Source organism: Perkinsus marinus (genome assembly GCF_000006405.1).
Source record: "Perkinsus marinus ATCC 50983 genomic scaffold scf_1104296932410, whole genome shotgun sequence".
NCBI classification, from domain to species: domain Eukaryota; phylum Perkinsozoa; order Perkinsida; family Perkinsidae; genus Perkinsus; species Perkinsus marinus.
The window spans coordinates 53,687-66,732 of NW_003215453.1; the positions used below are offsets into that span (position 1 = coordinate 53,687).

Sequence of the window (13,046 nt, forward strand, 5' to 3'; positions counted from 1 at the left end):
GCAATCTACGTAGTTGTTATAATGTGTTAGGTTCATGACGCTAGACGATGTATGTTGGCAACTACACTTCCCTTAACAATCCTCTAAGTATATAGCTATGCAGGTTGTTGTCCAGGCTTAGCATTCGAACCACTCGAGTTCAACCCTCACCCTCGGCATTTTCTCAGCTGATGACTTTGCAAGCGATTCTAATGTCGTGTATCCCCGTCAGATTATAGTAGCTATGTGCTTGCTATGTGCCACCATAGCAAGCACGAACTCAAATAATGAAGAGGGGTCGCTTAGCAAACGAGAGGTATTGAGGCTGTCGATTGCCCATGAATATTCCATTTCGATATTATTAGCCGATAAATATGTATATTAATACTATCATTCGCTAGTTTACAGTATATATCGATAGTAGTCTAGTTTATTAGAAACGCTCAAACGCGGAATTACAGCCTGTTCTGCAGTGAAGAGTATAAGGTAGAATATATGAACACAAGCTCATAGAGTTAGTAGCTCATAGACATACCACTGCCATACCATGTACAAGATAAATCAATGGTGGATGATGATGACAGTAGTGCTTTTAATTATACCATGCGATTGTCTATGAGAGAATGAGCAGCAAATACTAAATAGTTGATATATCGAATGCTGACAAGTCCACATCAAATGATTCACCACCAAGGTAGGAGTGACCAGATACTCCAGCTGTGACCTCAGCGATAGCAGCTGCTAGCTCAGTACTTGTAAAGGAGGTAGAGTCTCCTTCTGATAACATAAGTGTGGTATCAGATATCTAAATACAACAACATCTCCTCAGTTGGTTGATATCAGCTGTTACTTCTGCACTGCCCTTGGTACTTCCCTTACCGTCATCTGCTGCTGCTGCTGATATATCGGAATTGTCCAAACGTGATGTATCAGCAAATGAGGCATATATCTACTTGTCAAGGATCTTGTCAGAGATGTTAATAGGATATGACCTCATCCAATTCCTTCTTTAGATTGTCCAATTGTGCTTTCCAATCATCCTCTCCCTCCATCATCACCATTGGCTCCTCCTTCTCAAGAGATGGCATCTCATATTGTCGAATCTAAGTATGTATTTCCTCACACCATGAGCACATCCCTCCCCTTACCAGTTGCTCAATACTATCTCTAGTATCGTCAGATGGATAACTCAGTAATGATAGAGATAACCCATCGACCCCCCTCCCCATCATGGACTCATCCCTATAGGCTCTATCCTGAATAGGCAGTATACTACCTCAGACTAATCTACGTAGTACTACCTCCCCAGATAGGAAGGATGTTATGGCCGCCGCCCTAGTCGTAGGAGGGCATACGTCATCGTGTATAGGCCGCGATGGTTGCTGTTGTTGTTCCTCAACCATCACCTCCACCCCAAGGACTGCTCCCTCATGCTTATCAACCTCCTTAAGCACATCAATACTCCCTTTGTCCACAGTAGGATCAACAGTAGGAGTCCTATCCCCATCCTTCCCTCTAACCACTACCCACAACTCCTCTTGAGATACTCTACCACTAGACTGTTGGGTACCGATCACATCCGATCGCCGAGGACATGTCCCCTGTGGCCTCCTCTTTACCTCCCGTTCTTGACTCTTCCTTACTCCATGCTTTACCGCATTGTTCACTCCACGCGGTTTGCCATTCATCGGCCTAAGCCTCACCGATGACCCCTCCACTTCCTGTTGATTGTCCTTTGGCCTCTCCTTTACACTAGCCCGTAGTCTCATCTCCTCCTCCGATTTCCCCTGGGACAGCCTCTTAGGTGCTTGGGAGGCCTTCCTGAGGTACTGTGGTCTCCTCTCCACTTCCTGTTGCTGTCTCTTCCCCTCTGATGGCCTCTCCTCAGCCTCATTACTCTCTTCCTCCACAGGACCCTCCTCACACAGTTTCTCCACCTCAGCTCCACCCTCCTGCATAATACTCCCCTCTACTTCCTCCACCACCACCTGTGGCCTCTCCGACTGTTGTTCCTTCCTGTCCTCTAACTGTCCTTCAACTCCTACTCCCGAGCTCCCTTCCTTCGACTCCTCCTCTACCCCCTTTGGGCTCCTCTCCTCCGGCCCTTGTACACCCTCCCCTATCACAGGGACCCTCTCTCCCGTCTCTATACCATTCCTTTCAATCCCCTCTTCTTTTCCCTCCCTCAGGCCAGCAGCATCCAACCTTGGCATCCGACCCTCTCCTTCATCATCTATCACCTGCATGTAACACACAGTACATAATCCTAATGGCACGTCCTTACCTGCTCTACCACCTCATCCCGAGCCTCTTGTGAGATAGGAACAGCATCCTCCTTCCCCGGTATCCTAGTATATAGACATCATCATCACACGAAGGACCGCATACAGTACATACGTTGTAATGGTGGCAACCTCCACTAGTGGTTGCTTCCTCTCTTCACCAATCTTCCTAGCTCTCTCTGTCACTATAATATCAGCCTTAGCTTTACGTTGCATGTAGCGTTGTAACTGCTAACTACCTTCGACTGTGCTTTACAAGGGAGGTCTTTACATCAATGTCCCTTTCGGCCTCCTCACACCTTATTCTATCCCTCTCCTTCATTAGAGCCTTCCTACCTAGACAATCACCATTACTACTACCTGCATGACCCCCTTCCCTCCCTACCCCTATCAGCAACTATACTATCCCAATCATGAGGGAGTACTGGCTTCCTCTTCCTACAGCTATCTTCTAGTATCGAATCATCTGCTACCTCCCCAGGATTATCGTATGCATGGAAAGCTGTCTCAGCGTATTGAGTCAATAGATCATGGCTCATCCATGCACCTCTAATACACAATATATTCATCCCCCAAAGCCTTCTATACCCTACTACCTCTTATTATCCTTTTCATTCTTAATAAAAATATCATCAGATGGAAAGAATTGAGTATTTTTAGGCTTGAAACTGCTAGACAACCTGAACACTAGAACATATCATCATTGTGTTAGCCTACCACACTACTTATTAGCCTTATCCCTAGCATCTATAATCCTCTTTACAACCTCATCATCCTCCCCTCTTCCCCTCTCCTGGTGTATAGCATCCAATGCATGTTGATACCTTAACGATGATATCATATACCAATACTATAGGCATACACTATTACCGTAGCCATACCAACTCCTCATCCCTCAAACCTTGTTGTTGTTGTTGACGTAAACCCGAAGACAATGCTGTTGTGAAGGCATGAGCATTCCGCCGTCCCTGGTCTAGTGTAACCTGCTGAGTACCAATACCCAGCTTACGATCATATGTTCTATTACCTCTATATCCTCCTTTGCCTGTATCAAGGCCCTTAACTCTTCCTTATAGCTATTGATATTATGTATTATGCTATGCTTCTTATCCTCTTTACACTGCATATCCTCAGCCAGCTTCATTCGGGCTATTCTAAAGCAATACGTCATACCACTCCACCGTGAACATTATGATGATTACATCCTCTTAGACCGTATAACCTCACCATGCCTGACTGCCATCATCCTCTTGATCCGCTCTCTATGAGCATGCTGCCTCTTTATGGCCTCTTCCTCGGCAGGTGATAGCCTCAACTTATTCATATTATTAACAACTACTGCCGATAGCAATCGTAATAAGTCTGCAACGACAACATACTAACCGACCTATAGTGTTAACACAGCAACGTGTATGAGAGGCAAATAAATTACCCATACAAATATGCACAACATTCTGGCAAGCATGACTGCCGCCGCGCGGCGCGCAGAGGCCTATTTCACAAAGTACAAAATCCGTGAGGCGGTTAGGCTGAAACACAAAGCCACGATTCGGGGTCTAAGGGCAAGGAAGAGAACGGTATAGGGTATGGTGCACCTAAGAGCGCCTTTAGGAGACTCTGTGGAATAGTATGCAGCAGTATGCTACTACAGGCTCATGCTCGGAGTAACAAGCAAGGTGCATCAGTGGCAGACTACCGTTATGTGGAGTGGGAGCTCCCCCCCTATTACGGTAATTTGATAGTTCCTCAACGTTTTTACAATGTCATCATCATCCACCCCTAAGGAAGAGGAGGAGGATGAGGCTCTCTTTATAGTAGTACAGCGTATATCGGGTGGGAGGCTACTAGTGAATGAGGATGATGATAAATGGGTACATCTTGTTAACGAGCCCGGCCTAGTGAATTATGTTGCATTTGGCAGGAGGAAGGGGTAATAGACCTCTTGGAGGCAGGTTATGCATCATTCATGTAGGAATAAGTCATCATCATCAGAGGAGGAAGCGGGATCATCACCAAGTACTGCTTCCCCTATTACGAAGGATAGGATGGTAAAGGCAGCCAAAAGCCTATTGACCTGTAAGCTAGGTAATACCAATACTAGGATAGTGACAGTCATCATCATCATCACTCCTTATTGTCAGCTACAGCATCAGGATGGAGCGCTGATCACAGCGATGCTGAAAGCCTTATCACACTATCAAAGGTCACTCAAAGGGCTAGTCTAGTGACCATACCTCAGGCTAGTCTAGTAGGGAAGTGTATTCCTGGTGATAAGTGAGTGATGATGATGGTGGTGTTGGGTAGAGTAGGGATATGTTGTAGGTATATGAAATATCATCATCAAGTAGATAAAGACAGGAGTGAAGACTTATATCACCAATGGGTTGATGTACTACATGAAGAAGCACTCAAGTTAATAAACCCGATGAAATATGATGATAAGAAAAAGGTAGCGGCATGATGATGATGGTGATAATAGTAAGATAGTAATCATTGAGTAGAAAGGAATGGAGAAATACCGTCGTCGGGCTGAGGGGAAATTAGTTAACCCAAAGGATATGTTCAAAGAGGGTGAATACGAGGGGAGGTAATAACATATATAGCAGCAACTGGGGTATTGTCGAAGTGTACCTATCTTAATGCATACCATGTTCGTCGGCTAGCAAATGCTGTGAGGAGGGAATGCTCCATTGAGTCGTTGGTGATGCAGATATGGTAAGTATGATGAGGAAGGCTTCCCTCTACTACTAGCAGACGGCTCTGATATACCCAAAAGCCAAGTGAAGAAGCTTACTAAGATGTACAATGCCCAGAAGAGGAAGTGGGATGTAGCAGATAAGGCGGGTAAGATTAATAACGAGAACGGGAATAATAATAATAATACAGATGAGGTGATGATAATTATACTACTACTGACAGATCATGTTTGTGTTATCAATCAGGATATTACTCAGAGTAATGCATCAATAGAGGCGGGTAGAGCAGAATTGGTAGAGCACCAAGCACCAAGAGTAGTAGAGAACGAGGTTATTATAGATGAAGGGGACCTAGGTGAGTATTATGATGAAGATTATCACGCTAAACATACCGAGTTATCAACCTCTAGGGCGGCTTCATATGGCTAATGGAACGTTTAGTGGACGTCAAGGATGGGAGATGATCAGTACCGGACCATTCACTCATCAACTCGTGTTCTAGATGCTTTCTATTACTACTAGTGGTGTTAGGAGTGTGTTGTTAATTTCTCCCATCACCACACGCAACTTGTCAAGCACAAGAGATCAGTGCTAATACTACGAGGGTGGTAGTACGAGGGTCGGGCCATTTCTTTTGCACCGCCCTGTAGGTTATGTTGTCATCATCGAACTGTAACGCCCGACAGTCGGTCCGACATGCCTCCACAGTATTACATCTCCATGAACCCAACTATACCCACGATTCACCAGTAGTGATCCCTACCGAACTAAGGGAATACTCAATGGTATTAGGATGCATGAACCTCGTAACGATATGATATCAGCAACACAACAGTGAGGAATAGAGATCAAGAAAGTATGAAAACATTCAAAGGCATCATCATCATTATCATCACCAGCTTCCACCAGCACCCCCTCCAGAAGCTCCTCCTCCACCAAAGCCACTACCACCACCGAATCCACCACTTCCAAGATGACCACGTGATGATGATGGGGGAGGGGGGTTGATAGATCTATCTTGAGATGGTAATGGACAACCAGATGTACCTCTACTCCCAAGACTTGTCCAACTATACTGTTGGACAAAGCCATCACTAATAACACCGGGATAATGATGTCTTAGACGCATCATCTGGAAATCCCACAACGGACCATATTCATATCCTGGATAATAGGGTCCTACATACATCATACCACTCCTTCCTGAAGATGTCGTCGATGATGATGAGGAGGAGTGCTTAGGCCTGCCAGTATTAGGATCATTACCACCATCTTCATCATCACTGTCAGTGTCCTTGTTAACATCCTTCCTGCATACAGGACATCGTAACCCATCACGTACCCGATGAATGCCTTGCTCCTGCCATTCTTGAAGGCATGCCTTATGGAACTTATGACCACATCTCAGGAGTTCACATTCTTGTCCAGTGAGAGGTGCTGCTTCAGTGGTCTCATCAGTCTTCTTATTACTAGAAGGATGTACCTCAAACTCTTCCAAACATATCGGGCATGATGTTTGTCGGAAATGTCCTTGTAATGCTTCAGCACGCTCATTCTCCATACGACTAAGTTGACGCCTTACTGCTGATGTACGACGGTTCTGTAGACACGTCTTTATGAACATGAATATAATCAGTCCAAAGATACCGAAAAATACGATGAAGAATAATATGAGGGGGAAGGTGATCCTAAGGAAGGATGATGACGTTACTGGGGAGTACCCGATAGTCACTACCCGCTCAATTGCTTCCCGGTATCGATGACTTGTCGTATAAGTGTGAGCCCTTCATAAACACCTTGAGCATACTTGAACTCTCTTAAAAAGGACCGCATATGATCAATGACAGCAGAAGCACTAGTGGTGGACATGCGTTCATTGGCGGCTTTACCCATACTGATGAACCTGTTATGACGATAACCCTCTGCTTACCAAACCATGAGTGATGATGATTATACTACATTTCACGATTGCCGATATCCAAGGCCATAACTATCCCACTATCACAGGGAGCATGACCAACACCCCAAGCGTTATGGATCTATGATGACATTGGTAATGACTCATATAACGTTTATACTGCTTGGGTTTACATTCCTAGCAAACCTCTCAACACCTCCTACTGGCCATGTATTCCTACTGATGGCCACAGCTACTTGATAAGGCCCTGTGATGAAGGATGATGACTATGATCGTCATAGTCCCTTACCACACACGCTTTCTACAGCAAAGTCCTTCCTCAACTCCTTATCGAGGAAATCCATCTCATCCCGCGAGAGGTAGCGATCGGGATCACATATCCATCCAGGAGCCGACAGACCTGATGATCATAACTGATTATCGAAGTAGGCAATGGTCATTACCGCATCTCTCGGGATCACGTTGTGGGTCGGGATACTCGAAGGCAATAACGTGCAGTAGGGGTAGTAACAGAATTAGCCGATAGTTGAATATCATTCAAGGTAAGCTATGGAGATCCCACGTTCGAATCCCAGTCACTGGTAATCTAAACTAAACTCATTCGAAAAGAGAGAGAAATGATATACTGCTAGCTCTGAGCGGACCCCACTGAATTCATTCATGATATTCAACATATACCCTGTGTGATCACATACCACTTAGCTGTGATGATCCTCGTGGACTGATAATAGCCGATGCCTGCTGCTGCTGCTGCTGCTGTTGATGTTGTATTAGGCTACTCTGACTATTCATCAACCTTGATATGTCGTTCGTAGAGGAGGTGGGAGCTGGTGGCCTCAAGGTTCTGACAACATAGTCATAGTATGGTAACAGGAGGAGCCCTACAATGATGATGGTCTTGGTATTTGTGTCATGGAAGATGGTAGGGGTATACGGAACATGTGATGTGATGATGATGAACCCTCATAGAAAGAGGAGGCGGATGGCAGTCTAGGAGTTGGTGCCACTCTAGGAGGTGGAGGGGTAGAGGCTGATAAGGATATTAGGAAATCACTCCAAAGGGTAGTTATCATCACCTCCTGCCATACTTTTACCGGGTAGTATAGTCCGTGGTGAGAAGTGATGATGGAGTGGTTGGAAAGGACGAGGGGCGAGACAAAAAGATCGGGATTGGGCCGGAGCTGCTAAGACAGTGACAGGAGACAACCTTTCAATTCAAGTGAGGCACGGACTTATAGGCATTCCTGTAGACCCTCGGAGGCTGCCATTCCCTTGTTGTTGGCCACCACCAGTAGTGAACCCTCCTCCTCTTCCTCCTCCGGGTATGCTCGAGGCAAACGATGCAGTCCAATGCTGGGACTTACTACCACCTCCTATCTTAAGATGCTCCAACCTACTCAATGGAGAGATCCCTACCTCCATCTCTAGATCTAGGAGTAATAACAACGTCCTGGGCTTTGCCTCGAGTCGATGCATTGAGGTTGAAGCCAGGAAGCAAGACCTGATCGTCCCAGGTTCTATCCCCGGTGAGGTTATTGTATCACTCTGCTTGATGTATCCCCACTGTCCTTGATCCCTGTTTGGGGTGTGCCTACTGAACCACTTCATCAATGATACTTCCTCGCACTCACCTATCGCTGAGCCTACCCTACTGGTAACAAGAGGAGCACTAGATGGTGGTGGGGTTAATGCTTGCTCCTCCTGCTGTCCATGATGAGGAGGAGGATGATCCTGGGGTGATGACTCGGGTGATGCTACTACTACTGCCCTGAGAATAGACAACAATAGAGGAGTGTTCCCCGACATTAGTTATACCCATCATCCGAGCCCAATGACCTCCGTCCTTCAGCTCTAGTCGGTCCACGATACTCGATAATCCCACCACCATAGGATGCCCTCCTACTGTTACCACCAGGAGGCTTCCTCGATGCCTTCCTCCTGGATGGTGGATGAAACCCCATCCCATGTTCGATAGGAGGAGTCCTCCGATTAGTCACAAAACCATTACCTTGTATACAGATAGGCTCCTTAAAGATAAGAGTAATCATATTACGTAGTGGTTCATGATCATGATGATCAGCCTTCTTCGAACGTAGCATCCTAGAATGTATCTCATCCTCGAGTAGATCCTTAACTCGTTGTTGTAGAGCCTCTTTATCAGCCTCTAATTCGAGGATTCGGGTCGATAAACTGGTTAAATGAAATGTCAGACTTTCTAGTAGTGGCCTCACCCTTCTTGCATCTCGACAAACCTACTCTGTGTCTCCTCACATAGTGCTCGATAAGCCGCTTCCCCTTTAACGGTAGAGCGTATTCGGGCAAGATCGAAACCTGCTTCGCTCTCATCCGAAAGGTCGTGGGATCGAATCCTCCCTCACCACATCCCTCAACACATAACATAATCATCTCCCCGCCATCCACATACATCCGGTGGTCTACTTTGACTAGGATTTGAGCAAGTTACGGTACATCCACTAACCTTTAATCTCCTCGAGTCGATATATCCTCACCCTCTCCCTCTCTATCACCTCCTCTTGAATCAAACAAGAATTGACCTCGGCAACAAAGTGTGTGAGTAGATCCTGTGCCAATGCAGGACCTTGATCGTCGAGGGGCTTCATCGGCAAGCCCCAGAAGCGACAAGACATGGTTACTGGGTGTCGATGAGTTGGCATTGCGGTAATAATCGACACTGTCGAGCGGGGGCATTTACAAGCCTTCAATTTATCGTCATAAATAGTAGGAAGGAATTTCAAAAGGATGTTGCATAATCATGGCTGAATAGCACCACAATAGCAATGCATAATTGAGTTAGATCATGCATCAATAGTAGAATAACTGACCACTGCATCATCACAGCTGCTGTCGTCGAAGACAGGTGGTGGAGTACTTTTCCCTGGAATATATTTGTATCCTCGATACGCCAACCTTAAACCCCTCTACTATACAACCTACCAGTCCTCGTAGATCTACGGTTGCGGTAGATGGTGACAATGGAAGTGAGAATCTGATAGGTTGAGAAAATGCAAGAATAGCAAGATTGTTTCTCAATCTTGTACGTGTGTTGAACAACACCTTACAACTACTCGATTACCGACAACATGACATTAATCCTGTATCAGTACTATCATTGAGCGCTCTTTTTGAGCGTGTTACATGTTTATTATCGACCTGAGTACCTTCTTCCAAGGAGTCCCTCTACGTGCTAATACTACTAGATCATCAGCTTACACCAAGCTACATAGTAACCATATGAGCTCGTTATTACTATCGATACTATGTTTACTTATTCAGCCTGCGGTAGATCATCATTCAAGCTAGTTATATGAGAGAAAACATGTTGAGATCATGGTGGAACAGGTTTATTAAGGAGTCTACCATAAATAACAGTATAAGTGGCTCCTATAGTGTATCTTCATCATGCTCAACAGATGACGATAAGAGTAACAATGTAGGCAAAGGTTCTCCTAGGAGCTCAGTTAGGTCTACCAAGGATTCTTCTCCACAGCAAGTAAGTGATGATATGTGCATGGTTCATACATGGATGGTATCAGGCTCCCAATAGTGATGATAAAGGTGTCATTGAAGCACCATCTCTTGAGGATGCAGCATTCGGGTTAATCACTACTTCTTACTGTAATCATAAAGTATCTTATCACAGGTGCCGCTCAAGTGTCCACACTTCTCGACGTATCACATCTCATTATAGGCCAGTGGACTGCTGAGTATACATTATCATCATCTTTTCTGTGTATCATCCCATCTTGTGTTGACAGTTGTAGTACAGTTGTACTAAGCTTACCTCCCCAACCTCACTATGCGCCATCTACCATTAACAAGTAGACGATTGTTCACGACGGAGGTTTTCTCAGATCAGAAAAGAAGGTCCGTTTATCGTCCGAGTTACGGTGTATGACTGTCTCAGCAGGCCTAATGCATTGATACGATGGACTCGAACTAAGTTCTGCCCAGAATGTGGACGATACAAAGTTGGAGACACCAAGGGTGGGCATCCTACGAGGTGAATACGCTGAGTCCTCCTTCACTTCAGAGGAGATGATCAATGCTTGTGACAAGATGTGGCGTAAGTACATGAGGCTGAGTGACGCTCACTGCCCTCTATGGACACAGTGTCGGGTAGGCTCCTTAATATCTTGGAAAGATTATTATGGCTTCTCTAGATTAAAGTAATAGATGGTAATGATAAGGAGACCTCCTTGTGGGAGCGCATGCCACGAATCATTGGTCGCAGTTGACTTCATCTATGATCACCTCACGTTTCTGTGAAACTAGTATGAGTTTTCATTAACCAATCTTGCTAGGTGGCAGTTGATGATAAAGGCTGTAGTATGTTATGAAGTGTGGGCGACTGATTCTCAAGCATCGAAAGGGGTAGTTGCTGAGCTGACGGATTAACCGTCCAGGATACGGTCACAATATCGCCCCCTACCCGCCTGGATCCACCCGAGGGTTTAAACATCGCTCGCCGCGAGAGTCGCTGTCCCAATACCTGACCTTGGCGGCGCGGGAGGGGGGGGGGGGTCACAGAAATGGTTGGATCGAAGCTGACGCTACTGGACCGCTACATGGACAGATGAGCTACCACGATGTGTTGTCTTACGGCATCATATACGGTTCAACAATTTACCCCCTGGGAGTTCGTGAAATCGATCCTATGTTCCTTTCTATTCCTACGTTGGGGGGTAGGTACGCAATAATAAGAAAGTTCACCGAGCCTCCTCCTAATCGGCTATTGTATCAGAGGGTGATAAGTTACTGAGCCGATAGTGCCCCGCAATGGATACACACACCGACTCATCTCCGATACACGTTACTTCATATGTGACTGTCGGAATATCCCCACAGTTGTCGTCATTAACGGCTATGACAGCAGCCCAACGTCCACGTGGGAGAGCTGCTGGAGCAGGACACAAATGGCATACGAGTGAGAGGCTTTAAATATAATTGTCCGTACCATAATTTCAGCACATCCACCACCGGGAAGCAGCCGATTCATAACTGATCGGTTCCAAGATATGAGGACCACGTTCGAGCTAGCAGATACGGATGGTGATGGTTACTTAACTAAGCCACAAGCCGTAAGCCACAATAGAGGACCTTATTAACACGATGCCCTCTCAGGCTGATTGGTTCAGGACAGTTGGTTTCTGTATGACTACAATGGCCATTGAAAGCCTCATCCTCTCACGTATCGTCACTAACCATGGTTTAAACAAGTACAACGATCACTAGGGTTACTCGCCATTTGAACACTGAGATAGCATTCAATTGCCCCTCGAGCAACTGTATGCAGGAGCCTGCAAACTCCCTATTCATTGATATACGTATAGACCTGGCTGCGATCATGCATAGATCATACCGTCATAACTGTGGAGTAACGATAGGTTTAACTTCCGTGAAATGCTCCAAGCGGCAGATAAGAGCCAGAAGCTCCATGGTTTCAATATGCAAAGTGTTGAAGATGCTCTCTGTGTAGTAACATACAGTAGCTCAACTCCTATTCATGCGACACTTGCTGCTGCCACTATGACATTAATCTTATCGTATTGCGTGGTGCAGGCCCTTTCCTCCTCCTCCTCCCCAAAGGGTACCACGGCTGCTTCTGCTGGACGGATCGCTCGTTCACGTTTGAAAGAAGCCTTGACTAGTCTTGGCGATGAGCCATTGAGCGAAGAGGACTTTGATTGCTTGATGAGGGTTGCCACTCATATTGATCATCATAACCGACACTGACCTCCTCTAGATACTTGGAGTCGGTGAGTCGGACTTCCCATCAAACCACTTAGACCGACGGAAGATTAGTGAACAGCTTATAGGTGACTGTCAACCTCATCTACGCCTACGACAGCCTGCTTTACAGGGATCCTTGACGGCAGTATTAAGCAAAATCACGAGGGGATCGATAACATGTGAATTTACTCCATATCATGATGTTAGTGTGGTAGTTGCCTATACAGCATTGATTATAATGACAACACTTGCTGCTCACGCTGTTCATGAGATAGGATTGTGTTTACGCTGCGTCGGGAAGCATTTGAGACAACACAGTAGACCTGTTGATCTAGCTTGATCAACAACAAGAACACAAAGTATTACACAATGGTAAATGAGAGCAGGGTCCTTGACCATGCCTCCATGAGTCCTTCGAGT

General features: G+C 45.7%; 3 protein-coding genes across 3 annotated transcripts; 1 reads left to right on the forward strand and 2 right to left on the reverse strand.

The window, feature by feature from the left end:
• Window positions 1-956: 956 nt before the first annotated feature.
• Window positions 957-3,585, reverse strand: Pmar_PMAR022251 (phoshoprotein 300, putative; the record flags this gene model as incomplete). Its single annotated transcript, XM_002785473.1, has 12 exons — window positions 957-1,082; window positions 1,128-1,235; window positions 1,281-2,219; window positions 2,264-2,327; window positions 2,377-2,489; window positions 2,518-2,597; window positions 2,647-2,810; window positions 2,858-2,941; window positions 2,987-3,085; window positions 3,132-3,244; window positions 3,289-3,415; window positions 3,464-3,585. 12 exons carry the CDS (start codon window positions 3,583-3,585, stop codon window positions 957-959), a joined length of 2,139 nt encoding a protein of 712 aa, XP_002785519.1.
• A 436-nt stretch (window positions 3,586-4,021) lies between these two features.
• Pmar_PMAR022252 (hypothetical protein) lies at window positions 4,022-5,459 on the forward strand (the record flags this gene model as incomplete). The annotated part of the gene is made up of 8 exons (XM_002785474.1): window positions 4,022-4,191; window positions 4,234-4,346; window positions 4,403-4,535; window positions 4,584-4,710; window positions 4,763-4,848; window positions 4,972-5,152; window positions 5,204-5,312; window positions 5,368-5,459. The coding sequence occupies 8 exons, from the start codon at window positions 4,022-4,024 to the stop codon at window positions 5,457-5,459; spliced, it is 1,011 nt and encodes a 336-aa protein (XP_002785520.1).
• Window positions 5,460-6,085: 626 nt separating this feature from the next.
• Pmar_PMAR022253 (hypothetical protein) lies at window positions 6,086-9,523 on the reverse strand (the record flags this gene model as incomplete). The annotated part of the gene is made up of 11 exons (XM_002785475.1): window positions 6,086-6,136; window positions 6,300-6,426; window positions 6,693-6,860; window positions 6,917-6,996; window positions 7,049-7,122; window positions 7,165-7,275; window positions 8,292-8,376; window positions 8,523-8,643; window positions 8,691-9,039; window positions 9,107-9,206; window positions 9,386-9,523. The coding sequence occupies 11 exons, from the start codon at window positions 9,521-9,523 to the stop codon at window positions 6,086-6,088; spliced, it is 1,404 nt and encodes a 467-aa protein (XP_002785521.1).
• Window positions 9,524-13,046: the final 3,523 nt, after the last annotated feature.